Below are 26,023 nucleotides of genomic sequence, written 5' to 3'. Positions count from 1 at the left end.
TTACGTACCCCAATGTTCATTGCAACACAATTTACAGTAGCCAGGATATAGAAGCAACCTAGATATCCACAGACAGATGAATGGATAAAGAAGATGTGGTGTGTGTATATATATATATGTGTGTGTGTGTGTGTGTGTATGTATATATATATATATATATATATATATATATAATGGAATATCACTCAGCCAATAAAAGGAACAAATTTGAGTCAGTTGAAGTGAGACGGATGAATGGGTGAAACCAATGCAACATTATAAAGCAATTATCCTCCAAGTAAAATTAAAAAAACTAATACTTCAGTTAAAAAAACAGGGTGGGCCAGAGTGAGGTAGTTCTAAACAATCCTTAGTTGTGAGATTCCCACTCTTTCCCACACACAAATGATGATGTTGGTATTAGTTATTGATAAAATCTGATTTCCTTCTTACTGATCTTAGATCCTAAAGTGATATAAATAGACATTCTAGAATTCTCTTCACCATGCATGGTTGCAGGTGTTGAGCACCCTACAACCCCAGAGGGGCCACTGACACCACACTTCGTGTCAATGGCATTCCCTGGATTTGCGCAGTGCGCAACCTGTGCGGCTGAACATGGTGGCTCTGCCCTTCCTGAGGTGCGACCAGCTTGTTTAAAGACTCTGGACCTAGAGAAAGATGATCATTTCTATGGCCTTGCTTAGAATTCAGAGAATTAAAGGAGGCCCTATATTCATTTCATTCCAAATAGTCATTTAAAATAGGGAACTGAGTGCCCCTAGGCTAATTTTATTCAAAATCACAGAGCTTCTTAAGGAAAAGTCAGGCTAGGTTTCACTTACACATTTCCTATCCTATTAAATTTCTCATTTTCTGACATATCCTAGATATAGCCCAGTTTCTTTTATACCTGTCCCAGTTCCATTTAGGACTTGGGCATGAAATACATTAAAAATAATATTGTCCTCCCCTCCGCCCCCCCACCAACCCGGTCTTGAGTTAAAAAAGAACAACCACAGAAATCTTGAGAAAGTCATTCTTTCCTTCACTGGGGCTTCTACTTTGCTTGTAGAGTTTCAACTTTCCACTCCAACCCCCTCAATCCTCCCACCCCAGTCACACACGAAGTTGGTAAATGTCAGTATTGCTACTCTTGTGCAATATCATGGAGGTCTCTGCCCACAAAGTTTTCTTCTGCATCACCTGGCAGAGTTTCCCCGACTTTGAGTTTATACCAGTGGCCTTCATTCCTTACCTTACCTCCCTGGCTCTGTTTGAATGTGTAAGACTACTCTGAACTCTCTATAAAAACTCTTAGAAAATATTTGTTCAGGGAACAGAGTCCCTTTCTATGGTCAAAACTACTGCACATACAGGCAGTCCTTGGATGTATTTTGGGTTCAGTTCCAGACCATCGTGATAAAGCAAAAATCTCAATAAAGCAACTCACAGAAACATTTTTGTTTCCCAGTGCATATAAAAGTGATGTTTACACTATACTGTGGTCTATTAAGTATGTAATAGCATTATGACTAGGAAAAATTGCATACCTTAACTAAAAAGGTGTTGGTAAAAAGATGGTAAACATTAACTGAGCCTTCTGAGAGTTGTAATCATTTTGCTATACTCACATCAAAGATGACTGATCACAGATCACCATGACAATAGAGTAGCAGTAATAAAAAATTTGAAACATTGTGAGAATTACCAAAATGTGACACAGAGACACAAAGTGAGCAAATGCTGTTGGAAAAAATGATGCCAATAGACCTGCTTTATGCACGATTGCTACCAACATTCCATTTGTAAAAAGTACGATATTAGCAAAGCATAATAAAACAAGGTATGTCTGTAGTCAGTAATCACTTATCTTGTCAAATTTCTGTCTTCCTTCTAGATTATAAACCTTTAAAAAACAGATATTGTATCTTCTACACTCTTTCATCTCCCCAGCACATACCATTCAACCACACTGATGAAGAATTCATTATATGTTGGACATTATGCTGGGTGAACGGACCCCACTCCTCAAAGAGTTTATAGGCTAGAGGGGGAGATAGGATCACATAAAGTTAACTGGATGAAAGGGGCCATACAGAGTATAGGTCTACTCACTGTATAAACCAAGTGCCAGGGAAGCATTGGTTAAGGTCATCGTGCTGGCCTGGGAAAGGGAAGAAGGACGTGACCAGGAAAACTTCCCCAAAGAGTCGGTGCTGACAAAAGCAGGGGCTCAATACATATTGGTTGAATAACTGCCTAACTAATGGTTCATCTTAAAAGTCATATATGTTAGAACAGTCATGAAGTCCAATGAATAGATGCATATCCATTAGGATATCGTTCAGTTATCCCTAGGTATCCAAGGAGGATTATTTCCAGGACCACCCTGTGCACAGATGGTTACCAATCCAAAGATTCTCCTTATATAAAGTTCCTTATATAAAATGGCTTAATATTTGTATATAAGCTATACATATCCTCCCATGTACTTTATATTATTTCTAGATTACTTATGACACCTAATAAAATGTAAATGCCATGTCAATAGTTATAAACACAATATAAATGCTAAGTAAATAGTTGCTGGCATATAGCAAATTGAAGTTTAGCTTTTGGGAACTTTCTGGAATTTTTAAAAAATATTTAAAACCTGCGGTTGGATGAATCCCAGATTTGGAACTGTTAGCTATGGAGGGCTGCTAGTAGTTGATTTCTAACTCCTGCTTAGTGATATAAATTGCTTTAAACATGTTGGAATTTTCCCATCCTTATCAATAACGAGTTAGGTTCTATTGACTTATCGCATCTTCCTTTAAAAGTGTGAAGTGAAAATAAATCTGTTCAGTAATTTAGAAGCAGATTACATGAGGACAGTCAGTAAGATTTTTGCAATTGTGACTATTGTGTGTATTTTTTTATGTTCTGTGTTCTAATTGTTAGAAATGCCCACGTGAATTTAGACATTCCTGTAATCTACCTTCCGTGAGGGTATTAGAGTTTGTGCATGGCAGAATATCATTATACACTTTATATCTGAGCTCCTGGTGAACTTTTTTTTTTTTTGGCCATGTGATGTGGTTTGTGAGGTCTTAGTTTCCCGATCAGGGATAGAACATGTGCCCTCTGTGGGGGAAGCATGGAGTTTTAACCACTGGACTGCCAGGGAAGTCCCCCCTAGTAACTTTAACCATTATTATTTTCTTGCCTTTGGAGTTTGTTCAGGGCATGGCTTATGCCTGTATTTATAGCTCAGTTTTCACATATGCACAAATCTTGTCAAAATCTCGAGATAATACAGTGGCACATCACAAATATTATTTCTGGCAATGTTCTATACTTCAGAAAGCTATTTTACTTCTTCTTTGAGATATCCTCTTAAAATAGATAGAGCAATTTGTCAATTTGTATTGCCACCAAATCCTTCCTGCAAGTTCACTGTTATTTTTTCCATCTAGATTTAATCTTTCCCAGCTTCAAAGAGGATTTGGTTCATTTTGGGGGCACTATTTTGTGAATTTCCATGTCATCCTTTTCCTGCTGCGTTCTTGCTGAGAACCAGATTTGGCTGATCTACATTTGAGAGCACCCTCACAGCTGAATTTTGGATGAAGAGTTGGGATTCTCACCCGAAAAAAAAAAAAAAAATTAATGCAGTGTAAAGTAGCTGTCGGATTGTGAGCAGCCCCCTGAGGGGACCCCACTCTGCTCCTGTGTCCCTTCAGTGTTACGACAAGGAGACAGGACGAGAGCAGAGGAGTCGAGCAGATCCCCGTCAGAAATGAAAAAATCTAACGGCACCCACTCCAGTTCTCCTGCCTGGAAAATCCCAAGGACGGAGCAGCCTGGTAGGCTGCAGTCCATGGGGTCGCTAAGAGTCAGACACAACTGAGCGACTTCACTTTCACTTTTTACTTTCATGCACTGGAGAAGGAAATGGCAATCCACTCCAGTGTTCTTGCCTTGAGAATCCCAGAGACGGGGGAGCCTGGTGGGCTGACGTCTATGGGGTCGCACAGAGTCGGACACGACTGAAGTGACTTAGTAACAGCAACAGCGCTCCAGCATTCTTGCCTGGAGAATTCCATGGACAGAAGAGCCTGGCCGGCTACAGTCCATGGGGTCACAAAAAGCGGGACATGACTGAGTGACTAACACTTTCATTTTTAAAAACAAGCCACAGCCCTGTCATCACTTGCTCCCATCCACTTCTGCCATGAACCTCTTTCAAGGTGACCGAAGCTCAGAACTGGGAGGCCCAGGTGAGCCTGCGATGGGGCGGTGGGGACAGGACCATGGACACAATTTGGGGGACAGTGAAAAGTAGAAATGTGGTGTTCCATGTTGAACGTGGTGAAGAGTTTTGAGAGTCTGACACCAGTGTGGGCCCTGCTACGGGAGGGACCCTGGGTGGGTTGTTCAGCCACAAGGCTAGCCCCGTAATGTGGAGGCAGGGACGTGCGGACATGGGGGCTGCCTGACTGCTTTTTAGCAAAAAAAATCAAACCAAACCAAACTGAGAGACAGAGTGATAAAATGTAATTCCAATAGTCCTCTGTCATGCCTGGAGCCTTTTACATATAATTTCTCTCCATCCAAGCAGAGCTTTAGGAATGGCCCACGCCTGACCGTGGAAGCAGGTGGCTTGCGGGTCTTACCTAGGAATCAGATGAAGTTTTCAGGCCAGCTCAGGAGAAGCCCACTCAAGGACACGCTTGAACAAGAAATCAGTGATGCTGGCTGACCCTACAGGACCGTTCTGAGGATGGAGTCATAAAGCTGGTTCAAAACACTTGGAAAGCATACATTTTTAAAAGATCATATAAATGCTAAGCTATAACCTCAGTGTGGAAAATTCCCCCAATTAGGATTCCAAATATCTTTACTGAGTGCGGTTGTTGACTCTGATCAATACTCCGAGCTGCCTATTTTGTTCTGAGACTTTTCCTACGCTTAAGCCCTCTGTCCTCACCCTTCTCTCCTTGCCTGTGTGATGTCAGGGGATACAGAGGGCAGATGTGTCAAGGGTCAATTAAAGGATGATGTTTGCACTTGGGAAATAAAAGTTCTCACCATAGTAGGATCCAGGGTTGGTATGTGCAGGCATGAAACAGTTTGGCAGCATCAGTTCAGTTCAGTTCATTCGCTCAGTCACGTCCGACTTTTTGCGACCTTATGAACCGAAGCACACCAGGTCTCCCTGTCCATTATCAACTCCCGGAGTCCACCCAAACCCATGTCCATCAAGTCGATGATGCAATCCAGTCATCTCATCCTCTGTCATCCCCTTCTCCTCCTGCCCTCAATCTTTCCCAGCATCAGAGTCTTTTCCAATGAGTCAGCTCTTCGCATCATGTGGCCAAAGGATTGGAGTTTCAGCTTCAACATCAGTCCTTCCAATGAACACCCAGGACTGACCTCCTTTAGGATGGACTCTTTGGATCACCTTGCAGTCCAAGGGACTCTCAAGAGTCTTCTCCAACACCACAGTTCAAAAGCATCAATTGGCAGCATCAGTTTCCTTCTTTTGTAACAGCCCCCTCCCTGGAAGGCAACCTTCAACTCAGTTACATCTGGGCTGGTTTTCCAGCAAATTAAGTTGTTCTGGATTTCTGAGGGACTTGAAAATAAAATTTGCAGCAATATCAGATGTGAAGGAAGTGGAGGCGTTAGACTGAGTTGGTTGGTGCTGCTGGATGGTGGGGGCGGTGTTTTAAGTGGAGAGTGAGCTAGAATTTTCAGCTTTCCAGAGGGCAGCTGATCCAATGGTTTATATAGCTTTTTTTCTTTTAGTCATTTTATGTATTCATTTTGTATTGACACATAATTGATTTACAATGTTATATTAGTTTCAGGTATGCAACAAAGTGATTCAGTTATATATGTCTTTTTCAGATTCTTTTCCCTTCTAGGTTATTACAAAATATAGAGTTCGCTGTACTATACAGTCAGTTCTTACTGGTTATCTATTTTATATATAGTATAACTTTTCTACCATTTTCGGATCTCTCTTGATTCACTTTTTTTGGTTCATTCTCTTATTTGTATTTTATATCTGTGTATATATACTCACAGACTTCCCTGGTGGCTCAGTGGTAAAGAATTTGCCTGCTATTGCAAGAGAAGCGGGGTTGGGAAGATCCCCTGGAGGAGGAAATGGCAACCCATTCTAGTATTCTTGCCCAGAGAATCCCATGGACTGAGGAGCCTGGTGGGTTATAGTCCATAGGGTCGCAAAGAGTCAGACATCACTGAAGCTACTAAACAGGACCAGCAATATGTACTCACACACACACATATGTAAAAATTTATTATTTGTAGTTATATTGTTTACTCTATTTTTGCCTGCTTCATAGATTTTCTTACTGTGCTGTGCTAAATCTCTTCAGTCATGTCTGACTCTGAGACCCTATGGACTGTAGACTACCAGGCTCCTCTGTCCATGGGATTCTCCAGGCAGGAGTACTGGAGTGGATTGCCATGCCCTCCTCCAGGGAATCTTCCTGAACCAGGGATCAAACCTTCATCTCTAACATCTCCTGCATCAAAAGGCAGATTCTTTACCACAAGCACCACCTAAGAAGGCCCAGATTTCCTTACTATAGGTCCTCAAATATTCATCCAAACTCACTGAAGTGGGCTAGGATTCAGTTCATTTCTTGAGCCATGACCGCTGATTTAGGACAAAGCCTTGCCCTCTCTTCCCAAAGTACACAACCTCAGTCGTGTATACCATGTTCTGAAGCTATATTTGTTTTAGTTGAGTTGGGGGGGGAAAAAAACAAACCTGGCTGCTTTTTTATTACCAGAAAAGAAAGACTCTAGCTCTTAAAGCCCGGAACAACCCCTCTCAGAGAGGCACTCGGAGTAGCAGATGGGGCTGAATCAGCATCTGTGCTTCCTCACGAGAAGTCAATGCATGGAGACTAAGCTTTGCCTTTCTTACCAAGTGTCCAGGCAAGAGTCTGTGAAGTTAGTTAAGCACATAAAATAAGTCAGGACACCCGGACAGAGTGAATTATGGAGAGAGAGCTGTCTGAAGGGTCCCGGAGCCCCGTTCTAGCATCCTGCATACCTGTGGGGTTTCCAAAGGCGGCTGAGTCAGGTTGAGTCGACCCACATGTCCTTTTATTCAACCTCAGACTCAGGGAGAGTCTGCTGATCAGGTAAGAGGCACACATGTAAAGGGGGCTTCTGTCCACCTTCCTTCTTTGATCATATCTACTCTCTTCTTGCATCTTCTCTTTCTAGAAAAAAATAAAAGCAGTGATTTATACCAACCACACAAACACATGCACAGCAGAAGCAGAGGAAAATTCAACTGAAATTCACAATCTAACGACTAGCAGATGAAGGCTGCATACTTTATGAAAAAAAAAAAAAAAGATCATAAATACCAATATTCTGTCTTTGGATTCTCACATAGACATGTGAAATACACGCTTAATTCAGTCATATTTATTTGAATTCTCCACGAAGAGGAAACTGAACAGGTGCAGAAAAAGCCGAGGGAATCCCTTTTTTCAGGGTTCATCTGGCTGCACACGAAGGCTGGGCTTCCTCCTTCCTCAAGTTTTGCTGAGCTCCTTGGGTCGCTGCAAGAAAAATACAATGGGGACAAAGAATCAGTTGTCTTTCCAAGCCTCTTTTGCATTACTTTGCAGGCTGACTTTTTTTAGGGATCTCCTCCAGGCAGTGTGAATGTTTTAATCTCATTGAATTCTCACAACTTGATGATGTGGGTGTGTTATCATCTTTGGCTTATAGAAGCAGAAATTGAGGCTCAGAGATGTCCCGTGTCATGTACAGGGTCACACAGCTGCTAAGTGAAAGGCTTGCAGAGCCTGGTCAGCCTGAAAACAGGACACTCTTTTCTTTCTTTTTTAAAAATCAATTTTATTAAGGTATATTTTATATACAGTAAAAATTATCCTTTTTAGCTGTATAGTTGGTGAGCCTTGACATGTTTATAATCTTATAACTGAGGTTTAGACTATCCTAAAAAAGAACTTCTGAGGGTGATAGGATAGTTAACATAGATTAACTCCAAACAGTTGGGTTACAAGTGTTTTTCTTTCTTCCTTGTGTATTTATTTTCTAAGATTTTCATTATGGCCCTATCTCACTTATATAAGTAGAAAATAGTATTACTGAAAAAGAAAATGGGCATGGAGAAAGTTTTTAAAGGTAGAAAATACTCATTTAAAATATATAGCTATAGGATAAAGTGAATTTCAATAAAACAAACTGCCAATCCCTAAAAATGAGGGATAGATGGCCTGTCTCACCAGAGCCATGCTAATTGCTTCTATTAACATAAAGGTCAGGATAAAAATGCTCCGAGCTGAATGTAGTATCAGAAGACAGAAGAATTAGGAAGAATTATAAAGGTTAATGCCTTTGTCATGAAGATCCCATCATTTTCTTTTTAACCAACTTTTGGACTTTCTTTGAAATCCTTCCAGTTGAAGTTCTCTTCTGACCTCTAGGGATTAAATTGGTGGATTTTTTAAATGTTCAGTGTTTGGAGTATTACCAGGAGAATCATAGATGATTTTAAAATGATCAATGCTAAGAAATTACATCAATTCTGTTCTGATCACACAATGTTGGCAGGAGAGTCTCTCCTGCTCTTCAGACAAATTCGGTGCCTTTGCTTTAGAAGAGGCTTTTCATGGTGTGCCTTTCTTGTCACTGAGAAACCACTGATTTCATGATGGTGGTGGCCCCCAGCACACACCAGCTACCTGTTCTGGCTAACCCAGCTGTTAATCTTCCTTCACTATGTGATCGCCATGGTTCCCCATCACTGTCCGTTTAAAATCTGATATTTCATCTAAAAGACTCACAATCTTTCATCAATAAAAATTAAATATAACACCATAGAAAACCGCCTTAATATAATACCATAGAAACATTTCTGTTTCATTCTTTATAAACACGGTCATCAAAAGACATCTTCGAAGGATGGAATGAGAACTCTGGGGCCCTTGCTCCATTTTGCCCTCTCTTCTGTGTGCAGGATATCGATTCTGCAAAGAATATTGCAATTATCTGAGCCTTCATGTTCCCTGAGAGTCTTCTAGCCCCAAAACACACAGATTGGCATTTCCCCCCTTATTTATGACCCATTTGAGGATCTTCTTGTCACGATGCTAGCATTTAAGGGGTGCCAGAATCCCTGAGCCACTAGCAATCTGAATATCAGGATGCAGCCACACAAAAGGAAGACAGAGTCTTGGAGAAAAAACAACTTCAGAGCAAAGTCATTACCAGGGGATGGAATGTGTGAAGGAGCACTTGCTGACAAGAGCTTCTAAGCAACTCAAGGGGTGGGGTGGATGTTTCTTTCATTCTTTTGCCAAATCTCTGTAACTTCTTGGTTGTTGTTGCTTAGTCACTCATTTGTGTCTGACTCTTGGAGGCCCCACGGACTGCAGCACATCAGGTTTCCCTGTCCTTCACCATCTCCCAGAGCTTGCTGAAACTCATGTCCATTGAGTTGGTGATGCTATTCAACCATCTCATTCTCTGTCACCCGCTTCTCCTCCTACCCTCAATCTTTTCCAGCATCAGGGTCTTATCCAATGAGTCACCTCTTTTCATCAGATGGTCAAGTACTGGAGCTTCAGACAAAGTCCAACAGAGGTCAGACATTGGGGACAGAGGGGAAAACGTTAAAAAATGCCTTGAAACACATACTTTCCTTTCCCTTGAGACAGTGATACCATCCACTTGATAATGCTAAGTAATGTCTCTTTTGGAAAACGCTGTCACTGATGGGTACATGGGAGAGCAAACTTGCTGCATGGCAGGTCCTTAATGTGACAGCAGGAGCCGGAGGTCACCGTCTTTCATTCTCAGAAGGGAACTTGGTAAGGCGTTTCCCCAGCTCTGCCCAGCTTGTGGGGTCACTGTGACTCATTTCCCCCCTCAAAATGTGGAATTGTCCTTGACCCCCTACTCACTCCAGTGTGAACTGGGGGACCCTAACCCATGGCCCTGAACTTGGTCATCTTGTGTCCTATCTTACCCACCATCTGAGATGGTTGGTTTAGTCTCTCTCCCTCCAGGCTGTGACCAACCAAAGTCAGAGCATATCTTCCTTCTCCTGGGGACCCTTAGGTCCTGGCCCAAGGAAAGAGGAGTATATTGTGAGTCCAGGAGCCAGTCACCCCCTGAGTTGCTCACAGACTCTGTCTGGCACTGAATCCATGACTTCACTGCTAATAGTTTTGCACAGTGCTGAATATACCTAATTTTTTTTTTTAAATAAATAATGTTTTGTTGGAAAACAGCTAGTGTTTGCATATTGTCTATGGCTACTTCCTCATTACAACTGCAGACTTGAGTAGGTGCAACAGAGACCACTTGGCCTGTGACTCTAAAATATTTACTACCCAGCCCTTTAACAAAATTTCAGCTGGCTCTTTCTTTAGGAAGTTATTTTTAGAGCAATTAGGAAGTGTTAATTTAGCTTCCTTTGGAAACTCTCTGGAGCTTCTTATTTTCCTATTGTGGATCTGAGTTTCTGTGTGGAGCCATCTTCCTTCTGCATGAAATCTTTTATTTCTTAACTTGGGTGAGACCAAAGTCCTCTTACAGGAATTTTCCTAATGCAGCAGCATGGACAAGCTGACCCCAGGGCTGTGAGGAGCTCACTTACATCCTCTCCTACCCTGATGGCTTGATAAGGAGGATGAGAAGAAATGCCTTCAGGAGCCAAAGACTTCTACAGGCCCTTCTCTCCTTTGCCCCCTTGGATCTGGTGCCATGAGGGTGGTGGTCTTTTCTCCAGTGTTGCCAAAGCAAATTTATGCATGCAGCTCTTTCCAGAATTTTGTGGCATAATGGGTGAGGTGCTTGGAGAGATGAAACAAGAAGGGATGGAGAGCTGGGGGACTCTGGGAACCCTGGGGACCCTGGGGATGCCCTGGGACCCTTACCGCTGCAGAAGGCAGTTTGTTCCCCAAGCCTAAGGGGTCTTTGAAATTAGTCACCCTCTAGTTGAGTCTTTTGTTGTTTAGTTGCTCAGTTGTGTCTGACTCTTTGTGACCCCAAGGACTACAGCACGCCAGGCTTCCCTGTCCTTCACCATCTCCCAGACCTTGCTCAAACTCATGTCTATTGAGTAGGTGATGCCATCCAGTCATCTCATTCTCTGCCATCCCCTTCTCCTCCTGCTTTCAATCTTTCCCATCATCAGGGTCTTTTCTAATAAGTTGGCTCTTCATATCAGGTGGCCAAAATATTGGAGTCATAGCTCATCAAATTAAGGAGAAAGCCAAGTTTTTGAAGACAGATTTATCCACTTAGTGGGTGCAGATTCAGAAAATATTCTTGAACTGTCATTTGTGCCCCTCTGGAATTCATTTCACATTTCATTCTCTCCAGCCTTCTGAAATGAAAAGCAAATGTCTTTTCATGGGAACTTGTGTTTTATCCTAAAGATGAAAGCAATACATACTGGCTGAATGGATTTTCCAAACAGACAAAATCTTTCCAGGGTTCTGGGTCTGCTTTATTGAGGAAGCAGGTTTTAGTGATTCTCGGTCCTATACGACATATGATTGGCATGACCGATTTTATGGGTATCAACAGCAAAGTAAGAAAGGCGAGACCCTCCACTGCAGTATTCTAGAAATCATAGAATAAAAACTTGAAAAATGACAGCATGAATCATAACCCACAGTGTTGGCCCTTGAGAGCTGTAGAAGAAAGGTTTCAAAAACCGTATTAGAATAATTGTATAAATCCATGAAATTACTCAACTTCCTGAGTCTTTTATTTGCTTTAGGGAAACATGGCCAGCACCTGGGAGAGCCACACAAGAGTGTGGCAAAAGGAAATGTCAGTGGTTCCCATCTGTCTCATCTTTGTGCAAAATGTGGGTATTTTGTTTATCATGACTTCTTGCAGTAGTTTTGATTTTCTAAAATATTGCATTAATATTCGCCTTTTTTCCAGTTTTGTTGAAGTATGTTGTTTAGTTGCTAGGTCATGTCCGACCCTTTGTGACCCCATGGACTATAGCCTGCCAGGCCCCTCTGTCCACAGGATTCTCCAGGCAAGGATACTGGAGTGAGTTGCCATTTCCTTCTCTAGGTGATCTTCCAGACCCAGCGATCAAACCCACATCTCCTGCACTGGCAGGCAGATTCTTTACCACGGAGTACCTGGGAAGCCCTTTCTGGTGTATACTTGACAAATAAAATTGTGACATGATTTAAGTGTACAACAGGAAAATTTGACATACCTGTACACTATGAAAGGAGTCCCATTATCGGTTTAATTTCAACATCCATCACCTGAAATTTTTACCTTTTTTTTTTTTTTTTCCCCACTGAGAGCTCGTAAGTTTCATTCTCTTAGCAAATTTCAACTTTACAGTAGAGTGTTATTAACCATAGTCACCATGTAACACATTTGATCTTCTAACCTTGCTCATAACTAAGCTTGTACCCTTTTACCAGCTTCTCCCCTTTCCCCTACCCCAGTTCCTGGCAACCACCATTTCACTCTCTGCTCCTATCACCTTGACTTTTTTTTCTCCTTCAGATTCCATGCAAACATGATCCCAGGCAGTGTTTATTCTGATTAACGAGTTTCTTGATGCCATCTTAAATTCTGTCCCAAGGCGGGTGAACACTTCACTCTCCTTAGCCAGTGACTTGATAAATACTCAAAGAACACAAAGGTTTTGTGATAGATCTCACAAGGAAGAACAGAGGACGTGGGGGCTTGTGATGGTCACACCGTAGGATTGGGCTACAGTCTGATGGTGATGGGTAGGACGACAGCACACTTTCTCTTCCAACCAACACTTTTGAGACGGGTCTTACTGATGTGTGCGTGGCCCCTGTTGTTCAGTCACTAAATTGTGTCTGACTCTTTGCAACCCCATGGACTGCAGCACGCCAGGCTTCCCTGTCCTTCACTATCTCCCGGAGCTTGCTCAGATTCATGTCCATTGAGTCGGTGATGCCATCCAACCATTTCATCCTCTGTTGCCCCCTTTTCCTCCTGCCCCCAATCTTTCCCAGCCTCAGAGTCTTTTCCAATGAGTCTCAGCCCCTAGATGTAGCAAAAAGTGACTGCACACACTCTGAGCTCAAAATACAGGAAGAAGTGGCTCCAACGCTGGTTATTTACCAGAAAATTGATGTGGCTTGTTTCACTAGTGAAGTTTCTAATATGAAAGGACTGTCCGTGAGCTTGCAACTTGGTTGCAAAGACCCACCAGCCAAGTTGATGTGCTGAGTCAGACACCTCTCCTGTGTCACTTCAGGTCCCATCAGGGAGGGCCCTGTGGGTGGGCAGCCAGCGTGGGCTCTGCAGGCTTCAGGCAGGTTTAAGTGACTGTATGTCACCTCCTGCCCATGCCGTGTGTCTCCATCTCCTTCCCAGGGGTGTCCTCCTTTTCCTTGGGCGGACGCCATGTTGGAGGCATGGCCCAGACTAGAACCATTGGGAATTAAGCCCTATAGTGCATGTCTTGGGCCAGTGAGAGATGGGAACTGATGGATCTTGGGAGTCTGTCCTTGAACAGAGTTCGAGCATTGCTGGAGGGCGCAGTCTCGAGGTGTGGGTGCCCCTGGCAGTGCCTACCAGATGCCGTTTCCTTGCATGGCTGTCTGGGCCCCACCACCTGTCCTCCCCACTCATTCCTGGAACCTCCCTCCCCAATTAAATTGTAGCACAAACAGCTCTTGCCTTGCACTTTGCTTTCTGGGAAGCCAAGCTAAGACATGTTCCTTGTCATCTCCCTGTAGCCCTTGGTGTCAGGGGACTGACAGGGAAAATCACTTTAAGAATCATACTTTTGAAAACCAGTCCTGCCTTTTTATGAGTACTTAGTATTATGTTGGATTGTAAGAAGGAACTATATACGCTTATTCTTCATTTAGGCTCCTTTTTAAAAAATCATTTAGTTTTAATTGGAGGATAATTGCACTATAGTGTTTTGTTGGCTTCTGCTATACATCAACATGAATCAGCCAGAGGCATACATATGTCCCCCCCTTGGACCTCCCACCCCCCCACCCCATGTTGTCAAAGAGCACGGCGTTGAGCTCCCTGGGTCATATAGCAAATCCCCACTGGCTATCTATTTTGCATATGGCAATGTATATGTTTCAGGGCTACTCTCTCAATTTGTCCCACCCTCTCCTTCCCCCACTATGTCTACAAGTCTGTTCTCTACTTAACTGGGATTTATCAAACTCTGAAATGCTATCCTTGTAATAGTTAACATCACCGAGGAAGGAAACCTCCCTGCTCAAGCCTTCTGCTTGTGCTGCAGAAGAAGGAGGCTCCAATGTTGGCCCCAATTCTGTCATATTAACATTCTGGTCTGCGTCCTTAGACAGGGCTCTTATACTTCCTGAGAAATTCTGCAGAGGCCATCAGTGTGTGTGTGCTCAGTCGTGTCTGACTCTCTGTGACCCCTGGACTGTAACCCACTAGACTCCTCTGTCAATGGAATTTTCCAAGTGAGAATCCTGGAGTGGGTTGCTATGCCCTCCTGCAGGGGATCTTCCCGACCCAGGGATTGAACCCGGGTCTCTTGCGTATTCTGCATTGGCAGGAGAATTCTTTACCACTAGCACCATCAGGGAAGCCCACACTTCCCGCTGGTGATAGAAGCAGGGTGTTGATGGTGATGCATTTTCTCTTAAGCTATTTTTCTCTGTGGTGCTGTCTGCCCTCCACGTAGCAATCTTCCCACCTGCTGGTGTGTTGGGTGGAGGGGGGGTGGGCTCAGAAGGATACTAGGGGATATGCAGGCTCAGTGGTTCAAAGGTCAACTAAAGAGCCAGAGCCTCTGGGTTGGAGCTCAGGCTCTGCCACTTCCCAGTTGTGTGACCTTGAGGAAGTCCTCTGTGCCTGGGGATGCAGTATGTAGAGTGATGCTGATGAGGACCATGGTGGTATCTGCCTGGTTAAGGATGCTGTCGTAATTCACTGAGCCCGTAATGCTCAGGACCACTTGGAGCTTGTCTGGCCTCGGCACCCCGAGCCCCACCCTGACTCAGGCCCCCTCCAGATACTTGGTTCAGGGGAGTTTCAGCTCCTCCCCTAGTGATAAAACAATCACAGGTGATGACCCTGGAGACCCCTGGAACAGGAATAAGAGCCCTCTTGACTGCTCCCCTCACTGTTCTCAGCTTTGTCTTAAAAATGTCGCCAGGTCTGAAAGAATTCTGAAACAAGATGTTTTGGATGACTAGTTCTTTTTTGTAGGGATCGTTCTCTGATGCGAGACACAATCTCCTTATGACATCTATCAGCTTCATTTTGCCTCCATCGAATAAGACCTGACACAAAACTCCTATCTTAGAAATTCTTAGAAAACGAACCCCTTTTCTTCCCCAGTGCACATTTCATTTTGGTTTCCTTCAGGTTTCTTAGAGGTGATCTTTTATGGAATGAAGTATTCAGGACATTTGAAAGGTGTCAGTGTTTAAGGTAGTTAAAGATAATGGAGCTGGATGTGCACCTCTTTTGCATTTGTATGCCATTGAATTTGCTTTATTCAGCTCTAAAGCCCTGTCCTTTTATTCTGTGGAATTTGCCATGTCTTCTGAGTCTTCTATGAACTGTGTGGGGAAGAATGGAGGGTTTAAACCTTGGAGCGGTTCAACCCCTAACTGGCTGCTATGTCACTTTTGATCCTTCACAATGGTGACCAGATTTCCATCCTGTGCAGCAAATTTACCAGCTTTCTGTTTTAAAAAAATAAAACTGAGTAAACACAGGCAAGAATAAAGTGGCTTTTCACTTACAAATCTACTGTATTTAAGAAATGTGTAATTTGGTTTAAATCAAGATGATGATGTGTTACAAGTTGAGTGCGTTAGATAAAGATGTTATGATACAGGGAACGAAATGGGAGAAATTTATTGAAGATCAGTGGATGTTTGGCCAGTACCGCAACCTTCTTCTTCCATGGGATCATGGGCAGGTCTGGATTCTGAAAAAAATGTTTTAAATTAAATAAGAGGAAGGAACCCACATTTATCTAGGCTTTCCTTCCACTTCCTGCCAGAGAGATGTGGTTTTTCTTCTTGGAATGAAGCAGAGTACTCTCCTGACCTGGGTGGGCATTTGCACTTCTCAAATTTGACTCCATTTGACTGAGATGGAGTCTGTGTGTACATGGGGTGTGTGTGTGTGTTTGTGTGTGGCATGTGTGTGGTGGGATTTGTAATAAATGGAAGGCTTGATTTTCCTCTCTCTGGAGTTATCATCTGCACCAGGTAGTAAGCGTACACAGGGATGGTTAAATTTGTTCACATAAGTCTCTATCATTCATTTGCCATATTTATTTACACTAATCAGAACATGCAAGCAAGATTTTTCCAGATGATCCAGCTTCTGTTAATCAAGGGTTGGCCAAGGGCCTGGGAATTTCTCATGACAACATTGGACAATAATAGGAACTACTAATTTTTTTAAATACTGCTTTAAGCTGAAGTCTTGGACTCAAATATAAATTTTAAGTTCATTCTGATCCTTGATGGGAGTCACCTGTATTGATTTTCTCCTTGGTCAGTGCCTTGCTTCTCTTTCTGGGATCTCATCAGAGAGTTACATAATGATGACTATTCCTGCAAGGTACTAACCTCGGCAGGAAGTCCAGTCTCCAGTCTTGACTGTACCACCAATTAGCTTCATGAACTTGGACAAATCAGCTCCCTGCCTGGCCTCTTTTTCTGCACCTGAAAGCTAGAGACTTTACAATCACTTTGTTTTTCTTAACTTGAAGCATGTTTTCTGATGATGACCAGAAAACTGGACTGACAAAAGACTTCTCTCTCCATGGACTAGAACAATTCTGAACAGCATGTTATTTAAAGGTAGTCGCTGTATAAGCTTTGAGGAAATATGCTTAAATGCTTGCATGTGCAATACATTGCACATAGCTCCCCAGGCCACCTATTCAGAGAATCTTGCCCAAAGATTCAAGATTAACCATAAGACATTCCTTTTGGTCAACCTGGTAAATTGAAAATACACATGATAGGCATAAACATGGACAGAAAATTAACCTAATGATAGGAGAGATTCTGACCATTGACATGAGACTTTTAAAAATTGATTACCATATATTTGAAGATGAGACATTGAATATAGTGATTGGAATAAAAATGTGGCAATGTAATCATTGACAAAAGTGATAGCTCTGATCTTGTCGCAGTTGGCGCAAACTCTTTGCTGCTTCCCTCGTGTTTCTGTTGATGCTATGTTCCATCAACAGTCTCCTGTCTGCTATCCATTGTGACTAGTGAACTGAATTCATAGAGCAGTGGATCTGGTCCACGGAGGCAGTCTGTGACATTTCAAAACATCCTGTCTTGGACTGATCTTTTCTTGGTCTCACGAACATCATGCCTTAACCATCTTGAGCTAAAGTGACATAGAACTTGCTATGATGCAAGAAGTATTGGAAACAATGAAAGAGACAAAAATAATCCTGAAAGTGACTGATAACAATTTCTTTCTTTTTTAATGCCTTTAGCGACAAGGAGCTGGGACGACTAATGGAAAAGACAAGCCATCTGGTGAAAATGGTAAGACCCCAGGAATAGTCTAACTACTTACTTATGTCTGTAGTTTTGGGCACATGGCAGGTGTGGATCATAACTTTTAGCCAAATCAGCCACTGTCTACGCCTGCACTTTGGTGTAGAGTGGATTTTAGCAATTCAAAGTGGGCACCATGGTCTGGTTTTAAAAAAACAACAACAAAAAAAACCTGAGCTAAACGCAGTGGATAAGATCAGTTTCCTTCTCAAAGGAGGATGCCCATTCTGGGCAACATGATAATTACAATGCAAATATAGTTCTCTGCTTTCTTCATTAGGGGTGGTGAGAATCACCCGAGTTGTTGTGAGGATAAAATGAGATCAAATGAGAGAAGTGCTTTGAAAACTGTGAAGCGCTCAACTTCACAGGAAAGGAGATTTAAAACTCGCTTTGCTCTCCCTCATACGTAGAGCAGGGTGTCACTGCACTGACTCACAGAAGATAAAAGTAATAGCAGAGAGCGGAGCACGTATATTCTCCATTCCAGTCTCCACCTCAGCCTTAAATTGTAGGAAGGATCATTAAATTTTATCGTTGAAACAGACTGGCAGCGGAGGAGCTGGGATGTGGCCGGGAAAGGGAAGAGCACAGACTCTGAAGGCGACAGAGCTGGGAAGAAGCCCAGCTCCCCACCCTTAGTGGTTGTAATGGAGGATGACTGGTCACCAGAATAAAAAGCCCAGGGTTGGGGTTGTGGTCCTGGTGAGGTTGAGTTCTGGGTATTCCTGTATGTGACTCAGTTGTGACTCAGTCACTCAGTTGTGTCCGACTCTTTGTGACCCCATGGACTGTAGCCCACCAGGCTCCTATGTCCATGGGATGCTCCAGGAAAGAATACTGGAGTGAGTTGCCATTCCCTTCTCCAGGGGATCTTCCCCGACCCTGGGTGTTCCAACTTTTTGTTTATTACAAAATGAACTCACCTTTCATGGAAAACTATTCCTTGCTTCCTGCTGGATAGAATTTAGGCTGATGCTGCTCATCCAGTTGTAGAAAATGTCAATCTCAGATCCTGGCTGTAAAAACTCCTTAGGGTTCTGAAAACCACTTAGGAAGCTCCGTTTCAAATCTGAGTGGGGCCTGAGCAAGTCTAAAGTTCTAGAATATTTCTTGGTGGGCCACTCATCTGTGGCTGCTGACTCACTCGCCTGTTTTGGGCCTTTGTCCTGGAGAGGGACTGTGTGGTGGTGACCCCTGGGGTGAAAAGTTCATTGTATTAATAAAAAGAGGGACTGGTACCCAAGAATGTCTTGATCAGACCTGGGGGCTTGGGGAGGGTGGGGGAGGAAATGTGCTCTTTCGCAAGCCTTTGCTGATGCCCACAGCTTTTCCCATTTTCTCTGTGTGGGTGTGGGTTGGTGGGTTTATTAGCAAGGCATTCAGAGAGCAGAGAGGAGCAAAATGAGAACCGCTCAAACAGAGAAGGATGGAATGTCTCACAAGAGTTTCCTGATTATCTGGGTTCATAGATTCATGTCCATCTTGTTAATGGAGTTAACATCCATGGAACCTGCCAACCTTGGTATCATGGGATTTAGTGTCAAAAGGCTTCTCAGAGATGCCCTCCTGAAGCGGTTTTCAACCTTTTGGCTCTCACAACTTCTTTTCATTCTTAAAAATTCTCAAAGACCCCCAAAGAACTTCTGATTTGTTGGCTATATCTACTGATGGTTCTCATATTAGAAATTAAAATGGAGAAATGGTTAAAGGGTTTACTTTTTTGTTCACTAAAACTAAAGTGACAGACCTGAAATATGTTGACATAGATAACATTTTAAAAATAAAAAGTAATAATATTTTCTGAGACAGAAAAAAATACTTTTGCAAGACAGTGGGAGAGTTCTGTATTTTTGCAAATGGCTGTAATGTCTGGCTGCGTAGAAGACAGCTACTTCCACATTCAGTCAGTTGTAATATCATGTGCTGTGTGGCCTCTAGAAAATTCCACTGTGTACCTATGAGAAGACGAGATTTTAAAAAAGCAAATAATACCTTGCTGTTGTTGTTTGGTGGTACTAGTGGTAAAGAACCTGCCTGCCAGGATTGGAGACATAAGAGATGTGGGTTCCATCCCTGGGTTGGGAAGATTCCCCCATAGAAGGAAATAGCAACCCTCTCCAGTATTCCTGCCTGGAGAATCCTAAGGACAGTAAAGCCTGGCAGGCTACAGTCCATAGGGTGGCAAAGAGTCGGACACAACCGAAGCAACTTTGTGTGCACACACATTGTTGTTCCGTCCCTCAGTCATGTCTGAATCTTTGTGACCCCACAGCCTGCAGCATGCCAGCCTTCCCTGTCCTCTACTATCTCTTGGAGTTTGCTCAAATTCATGTTCATTGAGGCAGTGATGCTACTTAACCATCTCATCCTCTGCTGCCCTCTTCTTTTACCTTCAATCATTTCCAGCATCAGGGTCTTTTCCAATGAGTCAGCTGTTCGTATCAGGTAGCCAAAGGATTGGAGCTTCAGCATCAGTCTTTCCAATGAATATTCAGGGTTATTTCCTTTAGGATTGACTGGTCTGATCTCCTTTCTGTCCAAGGGATTCTCAAGAGTTTTCTCCAGGACCAAAATTTGCAAGTATCAGATAATATAATACCTTAGTACCATAAAGGTGATTTTGATTTTGTGGCTCCCTGAAAGGAAGGAAGTCCCCTCAGGGTAACCAGTGCATTCTTTGAGAACTGCTGCCCTAGGTAACTCATGGCTCACGCATCACGCGGGAGGAGACTGGAGTCTGTGGTCTGGCAGAGTGGTGGTCAAGGCAGGACTAGGTCCCTTGTGCTCAATAGCTCTGCAGCCTGGATTTCCCTTGGCATCCACAGGTCCTTCAAAGCAAGTCTATGTGCTCAGCGCTTTGCACCAGAGGGGGTTATCAGCTGTTACAGAAGATACTGCTTTCTGGTATTATAAAGCATAAAATTCATTTCCAATAAAAACTGATTCACTCTAGTGAAAAATGCATATGTCTTTTCTGGAAGTGTAAAACTAAACAGAAAAGAAAAATTCAAGATGCTACAAATAAAGCTTTTCTTTATATAATTCTAGATATTAGAGGATATTCATTTGACAAAGACTATTTGATAGTTAAAGATTATTTTATAGTTAAAGACTCATGGCTCTGTATACATTCAAATTGTTATTAACATGTTCTATCTTAATTTCAGATATAACTGCTCATGTGTGATATACATACATGGTATTTTATTAAAATATTGAATTTGGGGTAAAGTTTTCTAGAAGTAGTCTAAATGTTTTCCTAAAAATCTAAGCTGCCTAGTTCCTTATTCTTAAATATGCAATATGAGAAGATCATCTTGGAATTTTTGTTTTAACCTAATATTACATCCCATTGAAATTCAATTCATTTTATTTTGTCATCATGGGTATCTCAAGAGATCTTTTATCTTAATGTATATTTCCTATTAATACAAATGAAACTGTCTACATGTTTTGAAGAAACAGGGACCCATGAGAGTAGAAATATGAAGCACAGACTATCAAAATATTATGAGATCGGAATAGTAGTCAATTAATTGTAAAATGAGCATCCCAAAATATCATTAGTTGACTACAATTTGAATATTATAAATTTACTTGAGGTCTCCATTTAGCACAAAGCAATGAAGACTATAGGGGGTTCCCTGGTGGCTCAGTCGATAAAGAATCTGCCTGCAATACAGAAGACTTCCTGCAATGAAGGAGACATGGGTTCGATCCTCAGGTTGGGAAGATCCTCTGGAGAAGCAAATGGCCACTCACTCCAGCATTCTGGCCTGGGAAATCCCTTGGACAGAGGAGCCTGGCAGGCCACAGTCCATGGTGTCACAAGACTCAGACATGACTTAGCAACTAAACCACCACCACCAATGAAGACTACAGGGCTATGGGCTTCCCAGGTGGTGCTAATGGTAAAGAATCTGCCTGCCAGTGTGGAAGACATAAGGGACGTGAGTTTGATCCCTGGATCAAGAAGGTCTCTGGGAGCAGGAAATGGCATCCCGCTCCAGTATTCTTGCCTGGAAAATTCCATGGGCAGAAGATCCTGGTGGGCTACAGTCCATGGGATGCAAAGAACTGGACACAACTGAACAACTGATCACAGACGTACACATAATGAAGACTATGGGAGTGAAGTCTGGGTGCCTTGAAATTCTAATCTGGATTACAGGAGACACAAGTCAGATACATTAAACCCCGTTGGGATCTAAATTCTTGAGCTCTGCTGAAATACTGTTAAATATTATCTCAAGAGGGTCATTGGCTAGGAATCTGGATTCTTCTAAGATTTATTTTTGTGTCGTTGTTGTTGCTGTGGTATTTATTGATGTGAAATTTAACATATATCCACCCCATATGATACAGAACAACCTTGAACTTGTCCTTATTCTCCAGTACACCAACCTCTGGATACACAACCCAGATGGTCCTCATCTTACCTGCAGTGTGAAGACATTTTTTTCCCCCAGAAATACTAGAGTTGTATTATTTTTTAATTAAAAAAATAAATTCATTAGTATCTTGATAATTCAGAGATTTTCATTCTTATCTGAACAAAGTGCCTTTGTGATTGAGTAGTCTTGGCCAAGAACTTCATCTGTTTGCACATAGGACTTCCCTATGTGCGTATGTTAGTGGCTCAGTCATGTCCGACACTTTGTGACCTCATGGATTATAGCCCACCAGTCTCCATTGTCCATGGGATTTTCCAGGCAAAAATACTGGAGTGGGTAGCCATTTCTTTCTCCAGGGGATCTTCCTGACCCAGGGGTTGAACGTGGGTCTCCTGCAGTGCAGGCAGATTCTTTACTGTCTGAGCCACCAAGGAAGCCCCTATAACTCTCCACTTGAGTGAAACGCCACTTCAGAGCTCTGGTTACAATTCATCTGCTACATTCAATTCAAACATGACACAATCATCTGAATCGGATTATTCACCACTAGTCGCCAGTTTGCTGTTGTTGTTTAGTCCCTTAGTTGTGTCTGATTCTTTGTGATCCCACGGACTGTGGTACACCAGGCCTCCCTGTCCTCTGCTATCTCCCAGAGTTTGCTCAAAATCATGTTCATTGAGTCGGTGATGCCATTCAACCATCTCATCCTCTGCCACCCCCTTCTCCTTCTACATTCAATCTTTCCCAGCATCGGGGTCTTTTCCTGTGAGTTGGGTGTTTGCATCAGGTGGCCAAAGTACTAGAGCTTCAGCTTCAGGATCAGAATCAGTCCTTCCAATGAATATTCAGGGTTGGACACAACCAAAAGGTTTCATTTTGTAAGAATAATTTGGCTGTGTCTCTTGATTTATATCTTGATGTTCATTGTTCAGAGAGACTGTAAGAGTTAAATTTCTTTATTGATGAACAAAAGTGGGAAAATACTGGAAGGAGAGTGGCTGCTGGGTGACTTCCAATCTGAAGGAAAGATTTATGAGTAATAAACTTCTGATGGAGCTTACTTTTAGCGCTTGAGGGCTTACCCAAGCTAGATTGAATTTCTAAAACTGGAATGGATTTCTCTTGACTGAGTGAGCAGTGATATATTTGTTTCCAAAGTCTGTACTTGGAGGTGAAAGGCATATGGACATACCTGAGTTTGATAAGAGAATCCCCCCACCCAGTCCTGGCTGTAGGTAAATACCCAGAAGGAAGGTATTTTTCTGAAATACCTGTGGGGCTCACTCCAGCTGTTGTCTCTTTGAAATGTGATTTGTTGTGTTGTGTGCGTGCTCAGTCATGTCCGACTCTTTGTGAGACCACGGACTGTAGCCCACCAGGCTCCTCTGTCCATGGGATTCTCCAGGCAAGAATACTGGGGCAGGTTGCTATTTCCTTCTCCAGGGGATCTTCCTGATCCTGGGATGGAACTCACGTTTCCTGCATCAGCAGGTGGATTCTTGAGTATCTGAGCAAAAATACAGCACCATACTTGGATAGGTGCTGCTTCTTTGGAAAAGAGGTCATGGCTTGAGAAGTTTCTAGTAGGTGTGGGATTGTACTAGAAGCATCCAAGATTTAGTTTGCTTTGTTTTGATTATAGTTACTAACAACGAATAAGGTCAAAGATGGTGGTACTGGGTACTCTCCTTTCCTTGTTTTGAATAAAGTTAAAAATCACATTTAAGTTTATCTCACCTTTGATTTTGAGGGAACACAGACACACATTGCAATTTTATTTTTCTGCTATCAAGTATGTGGAGAGAGAAACTGACTGAGAAGGACCTACATTCATAGACATAGAGACAGATAGAGTAGCATTAATTTGAGCCTGATTTTTCAAAGAAGAACTAAAATTCAAATATTTATTCCCAAAACAATTTGCATGCTGCCCACACCCACCCCCTTGGCTCCAGGGCACCCAGCAGATACCCCATTTTTCTTTTGGTATATTGTTGACCTTTCCATGACCGCAAATTTACATGGGCAGATTTTGCCTGGGCTACATTTCCTCTGTCTCCTTTCCTTGGTTTGTGGAAGTGTGTGGGGCAAGGTCTTGTACACAGGATGGATGATCAGCCTGGAGTAGGGAGAGACAGCTTTGGAACTGGGAACAAAAGGGAGCTGACTGAATGCTCACTACCAAGCTTAAGAGAGAATGTCAGTTCTGGCAGGAGATGCTGCGGGGCTGGTCTGATTCCTTGGTCTGGGCAGGTTGGGCTGGAAGGCAAGAGGAGGAAATGCAATTTCCAGAAAGGCTATGGAGGGATCATGCGTTGTTACTGCCTATGGCAGAGGTGTGACTGGTTCTGCTTCAAATACGGGATGTGATGGTGCCTGAGGCTGGGTGGAGGGTTTTGGACGTTTCAGCAGGCTGCTGTTTGCGGGGATCTGGAAGGCAGGGCTCTGCACAGTTCTCCTCTACTCTGAGGATGTAATACGTCAATTCTGCATGAATCTCAAGATGAGTTCAGGTGGAAGCTCAGCGTGCTGAGCCTCTAAGCCCTTTGAAACAGGGAAAATGGTAACTTGGACTGCTGAGCGGCCACGGGTCTCAGAGACGTGCTGGTTAAACTGCATCTGGCTATGGGAAAAACATGTCTCTAAATAATCAATCACTGAGGTGTGCAATGATTCCCAGAACAGAAAGCTTTAAATCTGTTTTCTGTTAGAGCAGTAAAACCTGCAGGAAGCCCTGAATTCACCTGGACTGATGCACTGTGCGTGCTGCCCTGAACGCCGCAGAGCTCTCAGGGTCAAACATCAAATCACTCTGGTCTCCAACAGGGGTCCCTTGGCCCTTTCCTCCTCCTTTTTCTATATTTGAAGTAACCAGAAAAAAATTCAAAACAAGAATGGATGAAATATTGTACTAACATGACTCTCAAATACTATTAACAGGACGTGCCCTTTGTATTATGAGCTCGGAATGCTCTGAAGCTTCTCTATTCCAGAAGGAAGCTATGGATGGATACACAAGGTTGCTCCTGATATTGATCCAGATGGGGAAAGAATGAAATTGGAATTGCTTAGAAGGTCAGGCCTTTAAACCATCAGGGTATCCACACAGGCCTGGTCAATGGGTAATATTGTTCAACAAGTGAATCGATTCTTTGCAAAGGTTATTTTAGGGATTAGGGATGACAGGGAATTTATTACTGCAATCTCAACTGAGTGACTGATTGATTGATATTCCCCCCCTCCACTCCTGCTTCAGGTTGAGTCTTATAATAACTTCAGTGTGCTAGTAAATACCGTGGATAAACACGATGCTTCTAATCCACTGTCTTTGGAGTAAATGTGCTTGAAGCATTGTTAGTAGATGTGGAGCTTTTTACCTACTTCTGGTTCTAGTTCTCTACATCTGTGGGTGTTTGCATAGCCTAAAACGCTCTCATGCGCAACCGATTCCATGGCAGCCTTGGGAAGGGAGATGGGGAGGCTATGTCAGTCCAAGTTCCTTGGGGAGTCCGGAGATAGGCCCCAAGGTTGCATAAATCACAGGAAAGATGGCGGGTCATCTGGCCTGCGGTCCAAACACGCCAGCTTGTCCCCATGTTCACGCTGTCCTGAGTTCTCTCTTGACTAGGGGTCTGGGGTGTAAATGGGCAACTAGGTTGGGCTGTGGTCTGAGTCCATAGCACTGAAGGAGGTTAATAGACTGACATCTTGGCCAAGCTGGAAACCATGGTCTCAACAGCAGTATCATCTCATCAATTTAGTTAACTAGCTTCTGGCACGTAGGTGTGGTCACAGACTATTATAGGGACAGCCTGTTAATTTTCAAAAGTAAAACACTGAAGCAGTATTCTAATTTGTGGGCTTATCTGTATTTCCTTCCTCCTTCCCTCTTGGCTTCCTTTCTTTTTTTTTTGAGATTAAATTTTAGATAGCTTTAGACCAACTGAAAATAGAGTTTGGAGAAGGCCCATGTGTTTTAGTGAAAAAAATGAATTTATAAATTATGCTGAAAGAATTCCCACTGAAGATCTTTTGAAGCCTATGAATTATGAGCTTGCA

At 42.8% G+C, this 26,023-nt stretch overlaps 1 protein-coding gene across 1 annotated transcript in view; it reads left to right on the top strand.

Moving 5' to 3' along the window:
• Nucleotides 1–26,023, top strand: part of PCP4 (Purkinje cell protein 4) — a 65,679-nt gene that overhangs the window by 12,987 nt on the left and 26,669 nt on the right. The window contains exon 2 of the mRNA XM_061167993.1: nucleotides 17,504–17,555. Coding sequence (XP_061023976.1) covers nucleotides 17,504–17,555 — 52 coding nt within the window. The remainder of the gene's footprint in view (nucleotides 1–17,503; nucleotides 17,556–26,023) is intronic.

This window comes from Dama dama, chromosome 19 (assembly GCF_033118175.1).
Source record: "Dama dama isolate Ldn47 chromosome 19, ASM3311817v1, whole genome shotgun sequence".
Lineage (NCBI taxonomy): Eukaryota > Metazoa > Chordata > Mammalia > Artiodactyla > Cervidae > Dama > Dama dama.
The sequence above is the reverse complement of the archived record's forward strand: the minus strand, read 5'-3'. Positions and strand labels throughout refer to the sequence as shown.